This window comes from Callorhinus ursinus, unplaced genomic scaffold, assembly GCF_003265705.2.
Source record: "Callorhinus ursinus isolate GAN/ISIS: 27379988/994484 unplaced genomic scaffold, GSC_fseal_2.0 scaffold22, whole genome shotgun sequence".
Lineage (NCBI taxonomy): Eukaryota > Metazoa > Chordata > Mammalia > Carnivora > Otariidae > Callorhinus > Callorhinus ursinus.
The window spans coordinates 11819120-11841802 of record NW_027397084.1 but is presented as its reverse complement, the minus strand read 5'-3'; the positions used below and the strand labels follow the sequence as shown (position 1 = coordinate 11841802).

The window sequence follows — 22683 nt, the reverse complement described above, 5'->3', positions numbered from 1 at the left end:
GATCTCATGACCCTGAGAGCATGACCTCAGCCACAACCAAAAGTCGGCTCCTTAACCAACTGAGCCACCCAGGTGCCCCTAGGAAGGAGACTTCTGAGAACTCCCACTTCCAACTTCTGCTGCCATCTCGTTAGCCAGAACTTAGTCCCATGGCCACGAGAATTTGAAAAAGGTAATCCTTACCTGGAAAAGGAAAAGGAAAGGTAGAACAAAAGAACAAGGAGGTATTGGGAGGTGGCTAGAAAGATCTACTGCAAGCAGCAACCATCAACTAGATAAAATAATGGGAAAAAGGTATGGTTGTTTTTTTTTTTTTTTTAAGCCACAAAAGTAACACGTCCAAGAAATGCATAATCATTGCATAAGAAAAAAAATCAAGTGTGTGCACCTGCAGGCCCAAGGGAATGTCAAAGTGGCTTTTGGGGAGGGAGCTTGGAGAGAGCCAGGACAGACTGATGGGGGAGGGGGCGTAACATGTGTCTATGTGAAGCCCTACTGGGCCTTTAAAATACTTCGACATATGATGTGCGGGCCTCCCTTCATGATCTTGCTCCAGCCCTGGGTATGTTAAGGACAAACCTGGCTGGGGGGTAAGCGTGGGGATTCCTATTTTATAAAATTAGGCCAAGGAAACCCTCCCTGTTAAGGTGAATGAGCAGAGAGCTGAGGGAAATCACATTTGAAGTAATCCAGAAGAAGAAACAAATCAACCCAACCATACCCAAACCCCATATACGTTTATGTCAATGAAAGCCATGTGAAAAAATGGTTCTTGAACAAATTCTTGGGAAATCTTGATTATGCCATGATCAAGTCAGCTTTTCAAATGGAATTATAAACCGCTAGCAAGAGTGAACCTGGCAGTGGCCTGAAACGTAGCAGCTGAGTGTGTGGTGAGGTCCGCAGCTATGTGTGGTGTGATGGACAGAGGGCTCCATGACGCTGAACTATAATTGGCTGGTAGAAATCCCAGCAAGCTGGGCTGGCAGCGTAAGAAGGGACTGAACTCAATAATCTCAGAAGCAGAAGTTACATTTGCATTTCTGCCTATTAGTGAGAAGCATGTTGTTCTTTATAAAACAAACTTCCAGCAAAACGATTTTGGCATATTGAACACACTTACTCTTTTAAAAAGTACGTCAGTTAATTAAACCATGTGATTATAATTATGTGACAGAAGCTATGCAAATATAAAAAGAATGAAAACTGATCCAAGTAAAATGATAATAGTTTCCCTTGGTTGTTGGGGTAATTTTTCTACATTTCTAATTTTTTCTCTCACATACTCAATAATTTAATATTTGAAAAAATAAACGAACAAATGAACTGGTAAAATCAAAGCTCTATAGCTCCAAAGACAATTGATTAAATTTTTAGGCCTTATGAACCTGGTAAGATTGATAATTAGGACATAAACATTTATTTTTTTAATTTGTTTTTAGGAGATAAATATATTTAAATCAGCAGTTGTCCTGTATTGTCGTAATCAATTAGAATGATGATTTGGAAAGAGATGTCACTTTATATACAGAGAGAGAGAGTTCACCCAGGAATAAATTTAACAGGAAATGTGCAAGATCTATGTTTGTGAAGAAATATTTTAAATATATATAATATGTATATATTATATATATATAATATATATATATGGAGAGACATATCTTGTTTCTGCATGGAACACTAAATACCATAAAAATACTATAAAAATCCACATTAGTGTATTAAAATACAATTTCAGTAAAAACAAAAAATTTCAATTAGACTTTGCTTTAGAACCTGACATGGGAATTCTAAATTCATCTGGAAAAAAGTAGAGAAGAAATTTATTTTAAAAAGAAGGAAAACTAAAGAATAACAATAACAAGGAAAGAGTTGTCTTTCTAGAAGTCTTACAAAACTGCAGAAGTTATAAGAGCTTTTTTTAGAAAATAGTGATGCCTAAGTTCTATCTCAGAACAAATAAGTCAGAATCTCAGGGGCTAGAACTGAGACACCCAAAGCATGGTCTGAGAACTTGTTAGAAATGCAGACTCTCAGGCCCCACCCCAGACCTACTCCATTAAAATATGCCTCTTCAGTCACATCCCCCAGGCAATTCATTTGCACATTAGATTGAGAAATGCTGACTATTTCATTTACTGACTCGCAGTCCATTACGTAACGTCTGTAAATTCCACTTTCCTCAACTGTGACATAGGGGAAAATAATATCTGTGAAAGCTAAGTGAGCTTGTGTGTATAAAGGGTCCAGTGTCCCACCAGGCACATAGTAGGGACTCAGTAAACGGTAACTCTTTCTGTGCTGGTGACTTCCAACTTTGCACCTCCAAAGTGGACGGCTCACCCAACCAACCTCCACTTAACAACTCACCAGAAAATCCTGTGCTCTCCATTCTGTCTATGAGACATACAGACCAATGTTCAGGATACATGAGCTAGTGGCTATTCTCCAGGACACCCATGTGCTTCTGCTCCCGCAGGTTTAACTGTGTGTTTACCAAGAGGCAGCTGGGTGTGTTCCCAAACCTGTTTATGCCAGTAACACTTGTTATTGAATTATATACTTTAATTAAATACTACGTAAACCGATGAAATAGGAGTCCAAACAAGAAAATTGTTTCTATGAAACACTAAATTGCAGGCTTTCAAAAGACCCAATAAATGCAAGTTTCTAAAAATGGGTACGGGTGAGATGACCATAGAAGACAAAATAAATCATATACATGCATATAGCTATATTCAGGTTGCTTGGCAAGGTTTGTGAAATTTTCAGTCCAATATAAGGAAGCCAAAACCGATTTCACAGTTGATGTTTTGTGGGTGAGTTTAAGAAAGATCCATCCACCTGTGCTCACACAGAGGCCTTGGTTCTAGGTCAAAAGATTGGGGATGAGTATTTATTTATACGTTTCAAGTTAAAATAATGTGTTTCCGGTATGGATGGGCATCTCTCTGAAAGATTTCCCAGGGGGTCTGGTCCCGGAGGGCTTGGCATTCAGCAGGGCCCAAAGAGAAACTGCCTCTGCCACAGCCTGTCCTTTGTACCCACCGAGTGTCCTGATTCTCTCCCTGTCCTTGTCTCAAGTCTCAGGCAGCTCTCCCAGTCACTCTGGGTGAAATGTCCTCAGGTCACCTTTGGTCTTAAGGAAAGCCTTGTTTTAGTAATTAAAATAATCAGTTTAGTATAATCATAAAATTCCTAATTTTTTTCTCTTCCCCTCCCTAAGGCTTGATTTAGGCCAAGAAACTTGGGGTCTTGGGCATCAGGAGCACGGGGCCATTATTAGGGCAGGTGGATGTCCTTCCTCCTTCAGTGCCTCCGCTTACTAGCTGCCTTTCCATCCCCTCCAGGGTTGGGCCCAGGGCATGCAGGGTTAGACAAAGGGCACAGTCTTCCATGGACGGTGCCTCTGCAATCTGGCATTGCTGCTCATTGGTCTTGTGTGTGCAGGCCTGACTCTCTCATGACGTATTTTCCCCGTTGAGACTCCCCACTGAAAACTGCATGATGAAAGCAGTAACTCCTCTACCTGTCTACTCTCACTGCCAACACTCAACCCTCAGGCTGCTGGTTTGAGGAACTCTCCAGAAGGCTTTTTTTTGGGGGTGGTCCTTCTTTTTATTTATTTATTTATTTTTTTTTTAAGATTCTATTTATTTATTTGACAGAGAGAGAGAGGGACACAGCGAGAGAGGGAACACTAGCAGGGGGAGTAGGAGAGGGAGAAGCAGGCTTCCCGCAGAATAGGGAGCCCGATGTAGGGCTCCATCCCAGGACCCTGGGATCATGACCTGAGCCGAAGGCAGACGCTTAATGACTGAGCCATCCAGGTGCCCCCTGGGTGATCCTTCTTAAGAAGACTCCAGGCCAGCTCCCTCACGTGAACCCACACAACCAACCAGAAAATCTCTCACCTCCTTGTCCCAGTGTTGGTGAAAGTGCAACTTGCTTCCTGTGTTATTATTACATAACTGCAGTTCCAGCCACAAGCGCTTGCCTCTTTGACACCCAGGGTCTCCAAGTACCGTTTGTACAGGTTATAAACATCGTCATCTGTGTGGATGGCGCCCCCTATAGTTGTGCAGTGTACAACCTGAACAGTCATCCTCAGAGTTCAGACACTAGTCCACTGAATTCCAGAGGACACAGATCAAGCTCCTCAAGTGACTCCCTCAAAGCCTTTCTCACTTGGATGGCAAAGCAACAAGGCACATTTTCCCCCACCCCCCACCCCCCAACTAAGAAGAGGGGGAAATGTCATGGCTTTCCAAGAACTTTATCCATAAGAATTTGCAAGAAGCAAATTTCCTTCAGGCCCTTCTGATGGAGGTGAAACTACATGGCCATTAGGAGGATAACGATGTCTTGTTAATGACCCTGACAGCCAAAGACACTGCCGAGTAGGAGTCGTTTTTGCTTTGTTACCATGGGCTGTGATGAAAAAGAAATTAGTTTCCAACGTTTAGATACTAGGATAGTGCATGTGAAGAGGTAATATTTTTTTTTCTTATCTTAAAATTAGAATCTCTCTCGACGTACTGGGCCTGAATTCCTGCAAGGCAACAGATAACTCTAACACTGCTTCTTGATACCCTGTGATAACAAACACATTTGAAAATGTAGGCTCTGAAGTTGTACAGCAGTGTCCAGTGGTAAGATGGGCCACACAGAAAATGCAGGTTTGCTTAACTAACTTTAAAAAGATTATCCTAAAAGTAAAAGCTAAACTTGAAATTCTCTTTAAGGAATTTCCTGGACTGCATTGCAATCTCCTGCACCCATTGGAGAAACACACTCTAATGGAGTCCTTATCTGATTCACTTGGAAGATACCTCCAAATCCTTCCAGACCATGCCAAACGTTATCTCCTGTGACAAAACATCACTAGCTTCCTCAGGCTGATTCCCTGTTTCCATTTTACTTAATTCTAGTTAGCTTGTAATCATCATTTGTGTCCACAATTGGACTGTGAGCGATTTGAGAAAAATAAAAGTAATCATTTACAGGGTATTCCAAGCATCTGAGCTATAATAGCCGATTAATGCTTATTTAGTAGCTCATCATCCTTCAGGTCTCTGATTAAATATCATTTCTATGAAGAAAGCATTCAACCTTCCCTGACTCAACTGACTTTACCAGAACCCCTGTTATGCCTCTCGAGATCTGGTGAACTTCTCTTGTTCACAGCGGCTGTTATGGTTGTAGTTCATTGTTTGGTGGGAATTATTATTATTATGTTTAAAGATTTTATTTATTTATTTGAGACAGAGAGAGAGGGAGAGAGCACGGGCAGGTGGAGCGGCAGGCAGAGGGAGAAGCAGGCTCCCCACTGAGCAGGAAGCTTTTCAAGAGGTTCAGGGTGTTGGGGCCTAGCAGCTCACAGTGCTAGCCAACTTTTTAATGCATCCTTGTGCTGCTGTCTTCCCCTCTGTCCTTTTTCAGTCTCCTGGTCTCACTCCTCCCTGGGATCACTTCCCAAATACACCTCTTGTCTCAGGCTCTGCTTTCAGGGAAATCCAGAGTAAGACATGATGCAACAATTTGTTGTTGAAAGAATGAATGAATGACTTTTGAGCTTCCAATTTTCTCTGCCTTTCTTCTACTGCACTCTTAACCTAATAGTGGTGATGACAATGCTATTATTCTTTTGAGATGGCCCCAAAACATGAATCTCCATATTTTAGCTAACATTAAATTCTGAGTACAAAAGGAGACTTACTAACGAGACTGCCTGTCTTTAATAATGATAATTTAATGATGACAATGGGAAATTTTGTTTTGTTCTCTTTAATTTCTCCTTCACTAGGACTTAATTTTGACAGGAGGTAAAAATGAGACCATAACCATTGTATGGCTTGCTTTTGTAATGAATATGCTTGTAACATATATTACATATATTATAGTCTTATGTAAAATGTGAACATCAAAGGAAGAAGTGCTTTCACTTTTTACGAAAATAAGGCTAAGCCCCCATTAATTACCTCCTTAATCTCCTTACCACCTCCCATTTTTATTGTTATTATGTATTTTGCTATCATTGATTCTACATTAGCATCGGTGTTCCTTTATCAAGGTGGTCTCACTGTCCTCTCTCACTACTGTGGATTTAGCTAAGTCTATTTATCCCTAAACTTAGTGATCAGTGTGCACACTCCATATGCATCCTTCTGCCTACTGATGGCAGGATTCTGGGATTCCAGCTCATTTCATCACAGCCACAGTTTCTGTGTTCTGGAGCAAGTTGCTGTATCTTATTTCTGACTGACTTTTCAGAAACAGTAGAAGACAACATAATAAAACTTAGAAATCCTTAAGAATCCCTGTATGCATTTTCCAAGGGTAGTCCCGAGAAAATAGGTTCTATGGTCAAATATATATGAAGAAAGGCTACATGTTTATCCTCCTGGTAGAGACCAATAATGCACAATAATGTTTTAAAGGCTCTAAGTCCTTCACTAAAAAAAAAAAAAAAAAAAGTAGTAATTTATCTTTGCTGATAAATGGATAAATACCTGACTACTGAAATTTTTCTTTTATGTAACACCAATTTTTTTAAAGATTTTATTTATTCTTAGAGAGAGAGAGAGAGAGAATGAGCGTGAGTGGGGGGAGGGGCAGAGGGAGAGGGAGAAGCAGACTTCCCATTGAGCAGAGAGCCCTTCAGGCTGGGCTCCATCCCAGAACCCTGAGATCATGACCTGAGCCGAACAGCAGACACTTAACTGACGGAGCCATCCAGGCGCCCTGTAACACCAATTTTAACATCCCATGGAATGAATGTTCTACAGAACATACTCTGGGTTTTACACAAATAAAGGGAACTAATTCTAGGCGAGGGGGAGGCAAGCAGATCTTCTTGGTGCAGTGGAGAATTCCCTGTCACTGTAAAAACGTAAACGGTTTGACAATTAGAAAATGGGCCATGATATGAAGCTCTTTGTGGCAAACTGAATTGCCCACAGTGACTAGGAAGAAATGAGAAAACCAGCTGGGATAGGTGCTGGACAACCCACATGTGGGCAGTGGAACTGACACTCACAGGTGCAGTCACCACAGAGCATCAGCTACTCTCCCCACGTACATGCACGGGCCCAGTACTGCCAGGTTGTATGATTGCTCATGAAACCGCCTTTTATGGAAATTGTTCTATGGAACAATATATTGTTCTGTGGACACCCCTCTATTCAAAAATATTAGCTCAATAAAACAAAAAAATAAAAATACTGTAAAGGCCAAACAAAACACTTGGGCAGGCCAAATTTGGTCCATAGGACAATTGTCTTAAGTCCTCACAGTGATGTTCAGAAATGAGTGCCCCCACCCTCATTGATTTAAAACTGAGGATTTGGGAATTCCTGTGCCATGTTTTCAACAGTTGGCCTCCATCCCAACCAATTGGCCACATCTTATTTTGCATGCCTTCTTGACTGCCTGGGAACCGACTTGACTGAAATATGTGACAAGAGAATGAAAATGCATTGAGTGAGAATGTGAAGGGACCTCCTATGGGGAAAGAATAAGGAACGTATACTGTCTGGGTTTCGATCATCTTATTCTTTCCAGCTGTTTTCCACATAGCATGGAGTCATTGCGTCGCCATCAAGCTTTCAGAAGATAATTTTAATAAATTCTTCAGTTCAGAAATAGCTTTTATAATTTAAAGCTGTTTTAAGACAACGTATAATCAATCCCAACTTGCATAAACACAAGTCACTATGGTTTCAAGATTTTATGATTGCTGGTCTTCTTTAAAAGGGGGGTGGGGACAGGAATGAAAATGACTGATGAAACTTTACCAAAACAACATCACATCTCTCCTTTCAGCTTCTTTAAATCTTGCATAATGATAGAGCTTTTGATCATGGTGAGGCAGAGAAGAAGCATTTTAATGGAAGAGCTGGGTGGGTGGAAAAGGAGAGCAGGGCAGAAGGAGAGAGGGCACAGAGTGAAAGGCACTTTCCGTCTTTTAATTACCTTTTGAAGGTAATTTGACAATGCAACTAATGAGAAATTAATCTTTGGCATCTTGTCTAATCTTGTTTAAATCTTGTTTAATTCCAGAGTTAGTGGGTCATTAATGCAAGCAAATGGGTCATTCCTAGAGTGACAGACTTTCTCGAGTGCTGACCAGGTACCAGGCATCGTACTGGGTATGGATATTAAAAAAAAAAAAAAAAAAGACAAGACACCACAAGGACCTTGTCCCCCAACATGTCCCAGGTCAGGGAGGAGAAAACCACATTATTATAATGTGGTAAGTGCCACGAGAGACAGCTATATCCATGGCATCACAGAGACGTGGAAGGAGTCACCTAACACAGCCTGGAGGTGGGTAGGAGATGGGAGGTGGACAGGTCAGGGAAGGAATCTACAAGAAGAAGGTAATTGATAGGGAAACGCCATTCGACACTTGTTAATAAAGAAAGTTATATCATTTTAACTCAGCATGGCCACAGGAACACTGTGGCCAGGAAAGCAAGTTCCTGAATAAGAGGCTTCTACATTTTAAGATGGGTTGACTCTGTAATAGTGCCACACCAAATGAGTGTCAGTCCTCAGCTTTCATATGTAGATTGTTTTTATTATTTGTTATTTAAAAGCAACCCTCAGTGACTGTAGGCTTACAATCACTGGAGAAGCGGGCTGTGTGTTTTGAAAACTGTCAGACTTTTAGAAGTGCTTGCAGTGCATATGTTTTCTCCTTTACAAGTGTGTCTTTGTACCAAAACGGTACTGCCACCTTTAAAATGTCGTAACAGAGCATGTGGCTTGTGAGTGTCCTCTTACGTCAAGAACCTCTTAACTACACTAAGCACAGTCCATGCACAATTGGCATCCGTGGATGCTGTTGAAATAGGCTGTATAAAATCACGAATTCGCTGCAGTTTCCATGAAAGTTTTTACTTCATTGACTGACCTCATGTTTATTTTTAAAAGTAAGACTTTAATGGGACCTTTGAACACCTCTGTGCTGGTCTTACCTAGTCAATGTTGCCTGCTTAAAACCTATCTGTTTAAAATAATGAACTAGACCCCTTTGTGTCACCTTGAAAAGACAACGCTTTATGTCCACTGTCTGAAAATTCTTGGCATATGGACTCTCCTAGCTCTGGCCCTTCCATTTGTTTTAGAGAGTCACTAACAGCTCCTCTTTCAAAAATGACTACTCCCGTAATAAAGATGAGAAACTATTGGTTGTCCCCTGTGACCGATCCCTAAGCCAGTCCTTCTTAGTTAAGACAAATAGATTAATACGGGTGTGACCTTGATGTCAGCTGACATCTCCAAGCCTCTGACTCCACGTTACTGCTCTGCTGAGCTGTCCCTCACAGTTCATCTCCATAGCTGTCCCGTCATTTTTGTTCTGCACCAACCTGGGTGACTTCTCATTGATTTCCACTGAAAACACCCACCCAGAATAATTAGATATAGCGGCCTTTACTGAAACTTTTGTGCCATAGAGAGCATCTACGGGGCAGAAATGCAAACTGCTGAACATGGATCGTTAGGCACCTTTGTTGGTACTGGTCCCTCGGCCACCCTGCCATGAGAAATGGCTCCATCCTCACTGGCTCACCGCTCCCCCGCCAAGACGACAGCTCCCATCTTGTAACTCCGCCCGTCTCCCTCAAGACTCCCACCATCTCCGTGCTTCCCCGTTTTCTAGGCCGCCCTCTTTCCATCTCTGTCCCTCGGGTCCCCTCATTTCATTATACAGAGGAGCTGAGCTCCTAAGCCTGTCCGCGGAGTAATCGAGGAAAGAAATCTACGGCAAGGTTCCCTTGCAGCTCACAGACTCACTGCTGGGCCTCCAAAGAGGCCAGAAAAAGGACGCGAACAAATAAAGACTCTGCAGCCAGAGCCAGAGCGAAGAGCCCCGGACACCACGGCTGTCCCCACAGAACAGTAGAAGCCACCCCCCGAAGCCCCCAGACCTCCGGGTCCGGATGCAGAGGCCGCCACGGGCCCCGAGACCCGCGCTGCTACTGCAAACGGATGTTGCGGATGCTGCTCACTGGGGCCACCCCCGGGCCAGAAGGCCAGACAGCGACCTCTCTGCCCTGCTTCTGTGCATCGCTAGCTCCCAATTTCTGATGCGGGGTGCAGGCAGCTGATCAGTCAAACCCATGACGTATGCCCATCCCTGCCGTAGCCGACAAGAAGCCGGACAAAAGCATCCGGCTTTTTCGCTTCTATGGTGGAGACAGACTGCTTCCCACCCAACCTCATAAAGTGGGAAAGTAAATTCACAACCATCCGAAAGGGGTTCAGATGTCCAGCAGCCGGAAGTAAAAAGTCCGCGGCACTTTCCATTGCCTATTTGTCTCCTGGCCTTTCTCTGGCCAACCAAAGACTTATAATAGCCTTTGCGAAAGGAAGGGCGACGTTCACCATCCTTACCTTCTAGGAACACAGAAACTGTCAGCTTTGTTCTCTGAAACGTTCCTGTCTTCTGCCCAAAATGAAACTGCATATTTCAGGCAACCTGAATTTTAGAAGAATCAAGGCAGGTGCTCAAACCCTTCTCAGGCTGCTGTTTAAGATGACATGTCATGACTTATTTTTTCAGGTTCCATTTAAAGAAAAACTTGTAGACAACTTCTGTCCCTAAAGTTCAGTTTTTATTTCGAAGTTTCTAGCACGTCCTGGGATTGTAACAGAAGGAGTAATTATAAGGACAAGAGATACTCTGTTGACTTCCAGAGGCTGTGTCTTCCTTCCAAGTTTTCTTTACACCTGCACTAACCATACACCTGCATTGTCCGTATATTCACAGTGTCTAATACTAACTACTGGGCATTTGAAAGAGGGCAAATCCAAATTTCAGCACTTGCAATGTAGCAAAAGTATAAAAGGCAAACCAGATTTTAAAGACTTAGTACTTATTTAGAATATAAAATACCTCATAATTTTATATCAATTGTCTGTTGAAACTATATTATAGATATATTGAGTTCAGTAAAATATATTATTAAAATTCATTTCACCTGTTCCCTTTTTCCATTTTCTAATGCAACTCCTAGAAAATTTGAAGTTACATTAGTGACTTACATAATGCTTATATTACACTGATTTGTACCCTGAAATACACTTACAATTTTTTTAAATTTCATTTTAATTCCAGTATAGTTAACATACAGTGTATTAGCTTCAGGTGTACAGTATAGTGATTCAGCAATTCCATATATTACTTAGTCTCATCATCATGGTAAGTGTATTCTTAATCCCCTTCACCTATTTTACCCATTCCCCCACCCAACTGGTAATCATCTGTTTGTACTCCATAGTTAAGAGATTGGGTTTTTGTTTTTTATTGTTGTTGGGTTTGTTTTGTTTTGGTTTTTTTTGGTTTGTCTCTTTTTTCTCCCCCTTTCATTTTTTTTTTAATTTCTTAAATTCCACACATGAATGAAATAATTTGGTATTTTTCTTTCTCTTGACTGGCTTATTTCACTTAGCATATTTTTTTTTAAAGATTTTACTTATTTATTTTGACAGAGGGAGAGAGACAGCAAGAGAGGGAACACAAGCAGGGGAGTGGGAGAAGGAGAAGCAGGCTTCCCACGGAGCAGGGAGCCTGATGCGAGGCTCGATCCCAGGACCCTGGGGTCATGACCTGAGCCGAAGGCAAACGTTTAACAGCTGAGCCACCCAGGTGCCCCTTCACTTAGCATTATACTCTCTAGATCAATCCATGTTGTTTGCAAAGCGAAGGATTTCATTCTTTTTATGGTTAAATAATATTCCACTATGTATGTGTGTGTGTGTGTGTGTGTGTGTAATTGTATATATATACACACCTACACCACCTCTTCTTTATCCATTTATCTATCAATGCACACTTGAGCTGCTTCCATAATTTGGTTATTATAGATAATGCTGCAATAAACATAGGGATACATGTATCCCTTTGACTTAGTGTTTTTGTATTCTTTAGGTAAATACTCAGTAGTGACATTGCTGGATCATACAATTATTCTATTTTTAACTTTTTGAGGAGACTCCATACTGATTCCACAGTGGCTGCACCAGTTTGCATTCCCACCAACAGTGCACGAGGGTTCCTTTTTCTCCACATCTTCACCAGCACCTGTTGTTTCTTGTGTTTTTATTTTAGCCACTCTAACAGGGATGAGGTGATATCTCAGTGTGGTTTTGATTTGCATTTCCCTGATGATGGGTGATGTTGAGCGTCTTTTCACGTGTCTTCTTTGAAGAAATGTCTTTTCATATCTTCTGCCCACTTTTAATGGGATTATTTGTTTTTTGGGTGTTGAGTTATATCAGTTCTTTATATATTTTGGATACTAACGCTTTATTGGATATGTCATTTGCAAACATCTTCTCCCATTCAGTGCCTTTTAGTTTTGTTGTATGTTTCCTGTGCTGTGCAGAAGCTTTTTATTTTGATGTAGTCCCCATAGTTTATTTTTGCTTTTATCTTCCTTGCCTCAGGAGACATACCTGGAAGTCGACATGGTCGATGTCAGATAAATTGCTGCCTGTGCTCCCTACTAAGATTTTTATGGTTAGGGTGCCTGGGTGGCTCAGTTGGTTAAGATTTTTATGGTTTTAGGTCTCACATTTAGATCTTTAATCCATTGTGAGTTTATTTTTTGTATGCTGTAAGAAAGTGGTCCAGTTCCATCGTTTTGCCATGTGGCTGTCCGATTTTCCCAACACCATTTGTTGAAGAGACTGCCTTTTTCCCATTGTATATTCTTTCCTCCTTTATTGAAGAGTAATTGAGCACATAATCGTGGGTTTCTTTCTGGGCTTTATATTCTGTTCCATTGATTTATGCATCTATTTTTGCACCAGTACCACACTGTTTTGATTACTACAGCTTTGTAGTATAACTTGAAATCTGGGATTCAGATCCTTCTAGCTTTTTTTTTCTTTTTCAAGATTGCTTTGGCTGTTCAGGGTCTTTTGTGGTTCCATACAAATTTTAGGATTGTTTGTTCTAGTCCTGTGAAAAATGCTGTCGGTATGCACCTGTAATTTTCAGTCAGTTAGCATGTAGCCTATTCTATTCATGCATACCACAAAATGAAAAAAAAAATCTTTGAGACAAAAAAGGCACACTTATACTGAAAATACTCTTATAAAATTCCTTTGCATGAACAAAAACAAAATTTATTCATCACCCATTTAACAATTTTCTAAATTAAGTAATGAATTAACCAACTGTTGATCACTAGTACATGTCAAACCCTGTGTTGTTGATTGGGACTTAGTTATAAACAAATCAGTTACAGTCACTGCTTCATGCAAAATGAAGTGGTTAAAAGCACAGATCATGGAGCCTGACAATGTGGGTCCAAATTTTGGTTCCATCCCTTACCAGCATGTGCCCTAGGATAAGTTAAAAGTTCTTCAGTTTTCTTATCTACAAAACATGAATCCTATCTGATAAAAATAGTGTGAGGACTATCTTAGTTTGTAAGGAAAAGCACATGAAGGGTACTGTATCAGTTACCTATTGTTGCCTAAATTAGTAGTTTAAAACAATATACATTTATTATCTCACAGTTTCAGTAGGTCAGAGATCCAAGCAGAGCTTAACTAGAGTCTCTCATTCATGAAATCAAAGTACTTCACAAAGTACTGCACAGTTTGATTAGTTGAGAAACAAACCTCACAGAACAGCTTCATGTCAGCCAAGGCCACAAACACCATGTATGACACATTCGAATGGACAGATTTTGACATGTTCAAAATACAACATTAGTGCACATTGGGGATCCCTGGTGCCAGAAAGAAGGGTGACAGGGGGGCAAAGCTAGTCCTTAGTAGTTTCACCCTCCCCAATTTTAACTGAAGCACTCTCTTGAGCTTTGGCCAACATACAACATTTGATCTCCAAGCCGATGGCTTTGACCAGGGGTGGCACACTGTGTTTACCCACCTGTCTGTGCTTATCCAGGATGTTCACAAGGGTTGACGTCTCATCTGAAGGCTCAACTGAGGAAGGATCCACTTTGCAAGTTCATGCAGGGATGGTTGGCAGGATCCCACATCTTTGGGGAATGTTGGACAAAGGGCCTCATTTCCTAGCTGGCTGTTCCTTGCCTGAGTATTTCAGGTGTGACACTGGGCTTCATTAAAGCCAGCAAGGGAGAAAGTCTGCCCTTAAGGTGGAAGTCAGAATCTTTTGTAATCTAGTCATAGAAATCATATCCCCCTGATGTTAAGGTATTCTATTGTTTAGAATTAAGTTGCTGAACGTTAAGAGATTATTTAATGCTATGAATCCCAGGGGACAGAGATCATTTAGGGGTCATCTTAGATGCTACCTACCACAGGTACCTAGTACAGAATAAGTATGTGCTAGCTTTTGTCATTTATGGCACTGATAGTCCAATGAGGGGTTGTTGAACTGTGAAGTGGAAGGGGAAATAGACAGCATCTTGGGAGCAAGTACGATGACCTTAAGGCAGGAGAGAGATGTGGTATATTTGAGGCACTTAAAGAGGGCTGGTTTTGCTAGACTATGAAGATATCATAGAGGAAATCAGGGATCAGGTGGCTGAAAGGCACTGTAAGCCAGAAAAGGATCTGGGACTCTATCCTGAGGAAATGGAAAGCTATTGAATTTTCTGCAGGGAAGTTACATGATGAAATCTGAAAATACCACTCTGGCTACATTGCGTGAAAGATGGATTGGAAAGAAGCAAGAGTGGACATAGGACGGCCATTTTGGGGGATTTCACAATGGTCCAGGTGAGAGGTAGTAATAGCTGGGACCAGAATGGTAGCAGGAGGTAAAATATTACAGATATATAATAACAGGACATGGTGAATAATGAGATGAGGAGACAGAGGTGCAGGGTGGAGAGGATGAGGCAAATGATGATCCCAAGTCCACCCTTTAAGGAACTAGATGAGTAATGGCTTATATACTACCAAAGGGAATATTGTAGAAAGAGCATACTTTGAGGGAAAAGATGACTTGAGTCTTGGCAATAATGAATTTTAAGGACCCTGTGGAATATCTAAGGATGTATGAGCTCATCTGCCAAATGCAGCTTTGAGAAGTGAAGAGAGTCTAGGATGGCTCTCAAGTCCTTTAACCTGCAAGAGTTGCATAGAAGATCTTTTTCTAGGAAAGGAGAATGAGAAGAAATGACCAGAGCAACTGGAGAAAAGTCAAAACCAATAGGAAAAGAGAATTTTTAGTCAAAGTGATTGGTCAACTGTGTGAAGTAATTCAGAAAGGTCAGGCACTGGCAAATGTCCAAAAAAACGAGGTGACTCAGGGTTATTTATGACTTTGGCACAAGCACTTCCATAGAAGGGCAAACAGGGGAGCTTGGTTGGATTGATTTGAGGAGAAAATGGGAAGCAACATGATAGAGGCTACAGATATAAATATGCACAATACATCTGAAAAGTTTGCCTTTGAAGAAGTGGAGAGAAATATGGCCTCATCTGGAGGAGAAGATGGACTAAATTAAAAGCTTTGTTTTGTTGCACTTGTTTTAAATAGAAGAGTTTGTGTGCCATTAAACAGAGGTGGAAATTGGCCAGCAGAGACGGGGAGGTGGCTGGGGCGGGGGGGTGGGTTAGAGGAGAGTAAGATGAACTGATACAGCAAGGTTCCTGAACAGGTGGTTATATCTGTAACCCAAAGTACCAGTGCAGGGGCTGGGTTTAGAAGGAGGGCTGTTCCATTTTAACAAGGCAAAGAAATAAAGGTTTTAGACTTCTTCCTGGTGGACTTGTAGATTTGGTATTAGAACATTGAATATGTTCTGATAGAATGGCTTTTATTGCCTTTTTAACAAATCCTTTTCCTTCAGGTGTTAGGTAGCCAAAGCATTCTAAATCCTTGCTACTCCAAGTGTGGTCTGTAGACCAGCAATATCAGCACTACCTGGGAGCTTGTTAGAAAAACAAATCTCGGGCCCCACCCCAGACCTACCTCATCAAAATTGATTTTTAACGAGGTTCCCAGGTACTTTCTGTTTACTTCTTGAAGGGCCTTTCCATAATCATATAATCATTATCATAAATACTGATCTAAAGCTGATTTTTATCATACTACTAAGAAGAGAGTCAAATGCCTTGGTCCTTGACTGGAATCAAGGAGGCAGAAACATGAAGGATCACTTGGGAGTGGTCCTCTGTTAGCTTTGTGTAAACCATACAATAAAGAACTTCTTTGACTTCTGACACATTTGAAGCTGGAGACCTATGGGTGAAAACAAAGAATTTTTTTAAAAAAATCAAAATAGTTTTCCCTGCTAAAAAGCTGAATGGAATTTAAGCCTAAGTGGTAACTAAGATGCTAACCAGCGAGCTGAGAGGTGTGGAAGGACTAGAAGCCAATACATATGGAATCATAGAGTCTTAGAGTTGGAAAGATATCAGGGATGATCCAATGCAGGTGCCCAGCCAGAACGAGAGTCCCTACATCACCCAGTCTGGCTTCTTTTATCTTCCCCTCTTCCACTCATAAGGAACTGGCTCCTTTTCATCATTAGGACCCATTTTTATCATTAGAAGCCAGTTGCTATCAGAGTTTTCTTTCCCTATTTTTAATATTTCCCTGGAATTTCCACCCATCGGGCCCAATTTCTGCCATGATAGGCTATAAGAATGTTCACTGAATCCCCTTGTTGCACAACAACCCCCAATACACTTGCCACAGGAGTTTCATCCATCCTGAGTCCTCTTTTGGTATTTTCTTCAGATAGTCCCAATATTCACAGCTTCTGAAGTTCTCTTCATTCCAACCACCTCCTTCAGGATGCAAAATAACTTCCCAGTGTGCCAACGGGCAAAGCGATGCCTTTGCATCCGACTAATGAAGAATAATCACAACATTAATTTTCCATGATCTATTTTTCCATTATTGCAGTCTAATATCACTTTTAACTCTTAGCAGCCATTTCACACCCTTGGCATCTATTAAAAACTTGTAGTCAGTTGTAATCCTTTGATTTTTTTGTTTGTTTTCCACATGGAGTGTTGCCAAAGTAGATATTTCTACACCTGCGTGTGTGCTAGAGTGTGTGTTAGCCTCAGACCTCTCTATGGATCACTGGAGAGTCAAGGACTGGTCGCAAACCTGAGTCTGTGAAACAATACCATGACCCTAATCATGTTGATGCCACATGTGAGGTATCAAAGAAAGCACCTTGTCCTCCTAAACATGCGCTCCTCTTCTAAAGAACAGCCTATTTATAAACTCTATCTTTTCAGAGGACCTGAGGTGACCAGGCGATTTACCTTTCTAGAAGCTCATTTTTTATTCACAAACTTCCCTTCTTCTTACCAAGTATGTACCCTGAAATCCCTGCTTCCAGCAATTCAACTCCCACCTAATTAATTTTCTTTCCTCCCACCCCGGGTGACTGACTCTTGACTTTTTTTTTTTCTTTAGACAACTGAGCAGGTCAAGAAACCCAACCCCTCTCCACCAACCAGAGCCCCGCCTCTGCCCCAGGAGGCCTAGAGTTGAAGGCCAAAGAGGGAGAGGGGACTGCAGCGCCCGCTCCGAGGCAGGCTGGCTGGGGGAGTGTGGGCTGTGCTGCCTCATCCAGTTGGGACCGCCCAGGGTCGCTTCAGAAAGTGCTGCTGCTGGGACTCATCAGGTGGCTGCTGGTGGCTCCCCACCACATTTTCCTTGTCCCTCTCCCTCTCTCTCCACAGATTGCTTCCCAAGAGGAGCCTGCTGCTGAAAACTCATCATCACACGTCCAGACGCCACACAGGAGGGTAAGGAGCTGGGGCCACGATCTCCAATCCCTGTCTTCTAGAATTGAGGGTGTGTATGGGTGTGTGGGTGGGAGAGGGTGGAGGTGTCCGCGAGCTCGTGGTGGTGGAGCTATGTCGCTGACAGGCAGTCTACAACCGGGCCACGTTGGTCATGTTCTGGATCTGAAATTGGGAGCCAGCACACATTCTCTCGAAATGTAAGGAACGCCAGAGATCAGGAGAATGTCATAGTAATAGAAATGCATGAGAGGAATGCCTTTAGAAAGTAAAATTACTTTGTCATGCCCATTAATAAGTTTCCGTCTCTAAAGCCTAATGCATGTTTTTCTTCCTTCATTTTATAGAGAAAGGAGGGACAAAGTAAAATCCGCAGGTTTTGTTCTGAAGTTTAGAATTCCATCTTCATTTTTATAGGAACCATGTAAACATTTAGTACGTGATATGTTTAGATGAAATGCAATCAGTTTCAACTCAATTGGTAGCACAAAAATCAGAGACTCCTCGAATTCCCAGAAATGTTCCTATTGGCAAAATAGAAACTCCCCCTATAAAAAGAACACATGTTTTATTTAACCATAAAATGAGTTTTTGTTCTTGATGTGCACCCATGGCTATCCTGACCTCTGTTTTACGTTAGAAGTGAAACGGTGAAGTGGAAAACCCCCCTTAATGGACTTAACTTAAAATGGCAAGCAGCAGAAGCTGGAGTGTTTCTATTCCTGGAGTTGGTGCTGATGAGCTGGGACAGATGCAGTGACTGGAATGTGACAGGACAGGGGGAAGGCACAGCTGATTTGCGCCTTTGGCAAGGACACATTCTGGGATCCCAGCTCATTCTGGCATGAGAATGATAGTGACACTTGAGCACTCATGGCTTTTCAGCTTGCCCTGTGGAGGGGCTCTCCCAGGAGGCAGGAGGAGAAGGCAGGAGAAAAGAGAATATTCTTAAATATAAAGCGACAATTCTTTTCTATAATCAGTGGTAGGAGGTTTTCATCTGAGAGCTGTGTCAGGCCAAGAGGAGCTTCCCTCTAGGATAATTCTTTCACAGGGACTTGCCCGATCCTCAAAGAGAGTAGAATTACGTCACCATTTCTTGTCTGCACCGTCTTCAGCCCAGTGGTTCTGGGTCTATTTTGGGTCAGGGGTCTTTTTCAGAACCTCGTGTAAACTCTAGGCCCACTCCACAGAAGAAGACACATAAACACACATGCATAACATGTTTCATAATATTCTAGAAATTTCCATGGAATTCATGGACTCACTTAAAACCCAAGCAGGGTTTCTAGATAAAATACAGAACACCCAGACTACATTTGAATTTCAGATAAAGCACAAACCACTTTTTGTATAAGTATGTCCCAAAATACTGCAGGAGATATACTTATTCTAAAATATGACTCATGGTTGATCTGAAATTCAAATTTAACTGGACATCTTGTATTTTTATTGGCTAACTCTGGCAACCCAGACCCCGCTGCATGCCTTCCAGGTGAAGAATCCCATCCCAGTTGGTGTATCTGTATCTGATAGAGTTGATCCTAGGATTCTGAAAAACCATACTGAGAGGAGAAAAGATTCAGGACCAGACTTTGACAATTCTGGCAGCAAAAGCCAGCTGTTTATTCTTAACACTGTGTCAAGTTTTAGAACTGAAAGGTACACATATCCTCATCTGACAGATGTTTAAACTGAATTCCTAATGCATTGTTGTTTTGCCATAGGTCTATTAGATGGTTAGAGCAAAAAGAACACTAAAACCCAATTTCCAGTTCTGTGACAACCAAAGAGACATGAATCTGAAAAGTTACATTTCCAACCACCCCCCAACACATAAACATACAAAAGGCTAGGAAGAGAAAGAGCTATTTTCCTGAAATTTCAACAAAACCCAAACCAAAAATTTTAGCACTGGATCCTTGTGTCCTGTATCCAGTCTTGGTGAATGGAATTACAGTTAACTTTGTGCATAGTTTCTGTATACTTTATAGATAAAAGCCAGACATAAGCCTCTAGCTAAGTTGAACCATATGGAATTAATATTTGTTTTTAAACAAAAATTGATAATTTCATAGTCAACCCAACACTTAAAAGGAAGTGCTTTGTGCTCTGATCAACAAATTCATGCAGGATCTCCTTGAACCTACTTCTATTTTTGGCTTACCCAAAAGTTTTCTATCTTTACTACCCATAACAGGATTAAGAAATCCACAGGTTCTGTTCATCCTCAGATTTATTTTACATTCGAAAAGGCAATTCTCTTATTTCAGTGTTTGGAGTTACAAAGAACCATTTCATGTTCTCTATATCCGAATTTTTATTTGACAACCTCAGGTCTATGTCACTCAGTCTCTATCTTCTCATGCTGGAAACAGCTAACTTTTTAACGTGCCACAGATTTTAACCTACCCTGGCTTTAAGGGAGGTGATCATGGGGGTCAGGACTCAATCTGGGTTTGAGTCTTTGCTCCACTATGTGTTGCACGCTTGTGTGACCTTGGATATGTTTTTAAACTCTCTGAATCTTAATCTCTTCATTTGTAAAATGAACATAATATAACCATCTTTTTAGATTTCAGTGATGCTTAAATTAAAAAAAAAATAAAGTCACGTAAAGTACTTAACCCAGGGCTCAGCACACACAGTAAGTTCTTCAATTAATAAATCAATATAATTATTATTTTAAATAGAATGGGGTAACAATTTACAATTAATACATAATATAGATTCATGCTTGGTGATTTATATTTAGGAATAATTATTAATGTACTTAAATTTGGCAAATACAAAAGGCGATGAAAAATGCGATGGCTCACATGACTGCCCAGCTGTTTATTGGATGCCAAATGTATGGTGACACTATCGTAATAGAAATGACACGAGAGCCAAGATCTGTGGTGGACAATGGGAGGAGAGTGTGGAGGTGCATCTCTGTTACCCTTCTCTCTAGTTGCTAATGAGCAGCTCTTCCAGGAACCCACGAGGCTGCTCTGGGTAATCCTGGATGGAGCAGAGAGGGAAGGAGGCTGTGGTGTCTGTGATCAGAGAAAGAGAATTCTCTGGGTTTTCTGCATAGAATGAAGGGATAGTTTAGAAGCATAGGGAGCCTTCTGTAACCCTCTGCACCCTGTGCAAAGTCTTTTCTTTCACTCAAAAAGGAAAGGGATGGGAAAGGATTTGCAGTGCCTCTAAATAGCTGCTCGTTCCATTACACAACCTCCCCTGCTGGAGCTGGTCTTCTCTCCAGCAAGTCTTACTATGGTAGGGGCTGTGTGAAAAGTGCAAGTTGTAGCTGTCTCAGGGAGTGTGTATAGTTCTTCCTTTCTTTGATCCCCCGGTGGGAGGGCTCCCCTGCCCTGCAGCTCACTGGAGCTGGATGGGTGGGGAGAATCAAGCTTGTTGTACTTTAAGAAAAACAGAGAAACAGTCTTGAAACTCTCCCAGCCATGGGCACCTCAGCAAGGCTGTGTGCTCCTTACCACGCAGACCATGACCCCAGTCAAAGCCCTGCCCTGGCAATGGTAGCCATGGTGATTGCCCTGCTACCAAGCCCGGAGAATCCCTGAGCAGCTGGCCACAAGACACTCACTCAGTTTAAAAAAAAGGAAAAGAAAAAAGCTTTAAAAAAATAATAACTAAAACCCTCATCCAACTCTGAATTAATATATAATTGAATCAATAAGAATGGAATGCTTTCAAAATTTATTACTTAATGTCTAGGTTACACTCTAGATTTGTCCAGCCTCAGAGCGGTGACTGATCCTCAGGCTTCTCTGAGGGGTCTGTGGTGTCCTCATTGGAAGAACAGGGCACAGACTAAGAACACCTGGGCAGGTGGATATACAGCCTCACCTCCAAGGTGCACACCTAGGAAAAGGATGCAGTGGCAGCTCTAGTAAAGAAAGATTGAATTTGCGAGCATCTCTGGGAAAATATGGCCACTAGGAAGTTGAATGTAGGCTCTGATTTCAGTGGTCTCTTAAATGGTCTCCTGACTGTTTCTCTCCCTGCTCCTCCCCTAGAGCCAAAGAAGCCAGTTACCTCTACAAAGTGATTTTGAGGGCTCTAAAAGCCCTCTCTTATTTTAAAAATGTGTATATTAAAATATTATTTAAAGTGTTAATAGGAGCACCTGGCTGACTCAGTAGGTAGAGCATGTGACTCTTGATCTCAGGGTTGTGGGTTCAAGTCCCACACTGAGCGTAAAAATTACTGTAAAATACAATCTTCTTAAAAAATTAATTAATGATATTAAAATCAAATTAATTAAATTCATTGACATTATTTAAAATAGCATTTAAAGAATAAAATGGTATATCCATAATAAACAGCTAACCCTTGAACAACACAGGGGTTTGGGGCGCCAACCTCCTACATAATCAAAAATCTGCATATAACTTTTGACTCCCCAAAAACTGAACTACTGCCATACACAATTTACTGGGGAGACAGACTCTTTATGCAAAGATGATTAGGGTCACACAGCATGTTAAGAGAATACTTGAAACACTTGAGCTCACTGCAATAGCAACAGGAGGTGGCTACAAAATTCTTATGTAGTATAGTATGGACTACCGTTACTTTTATGCAGTTATGACCTCAATACTGTATCTTTACATTTGTTCACATTTCTCTCAACTATAAATGGTGCCATGCATGGTCTGTGTTTGTATGCCTAAGTTTTGACAAAATCTAACTTTTTATAATAGATTTGTGTATATCTTATGGTAGTAAATGATAAAATAGACTAGTATCTATGTACATTTTATGCATTCATGACAGACCAAACTTTTCCTTAATTTTTCAGTATTTCTAGACTACATAGTTCATCTCTGTTTTCAAATTATTACAAATCTCCCAAAAAATCTCCAATATACTTATTGTGGACCCACGCAGTTCAAACTTGTGCTGTTCAAGAGTCAACTGTATATATATATATATATATATATATATATA

General features: G+C 41.2%; 1 protein-coding gene across 4 annotated transcripts in view; it reads left to right on the top strand.

Annotated features, from left to right (window-relative positions):
• Window positions 1–22683, top strand: part of KLHL31 (kelch like family member 31) — a 133971-nt gene that overhangs the window by 89437 nt on the left and 21851 nt on the right. For 3 of the 4 annotated variants that reach the window (XM_073905103.1, XM_073905105.1, XM_025890818.2), the window contains one exon: window positions 17662–17727. In XM_073905103.1, the coding sequence (XP_073761204.1) occupies window positions 17662–17727 (66 nt within the window). Of the gene's footprint in view, window positions 1–17661; window positions 17777–22683 lie in introns of all 4 variants that reach the window. The other variant, XM_073905106.1, reaches the window with a different exon arrangement.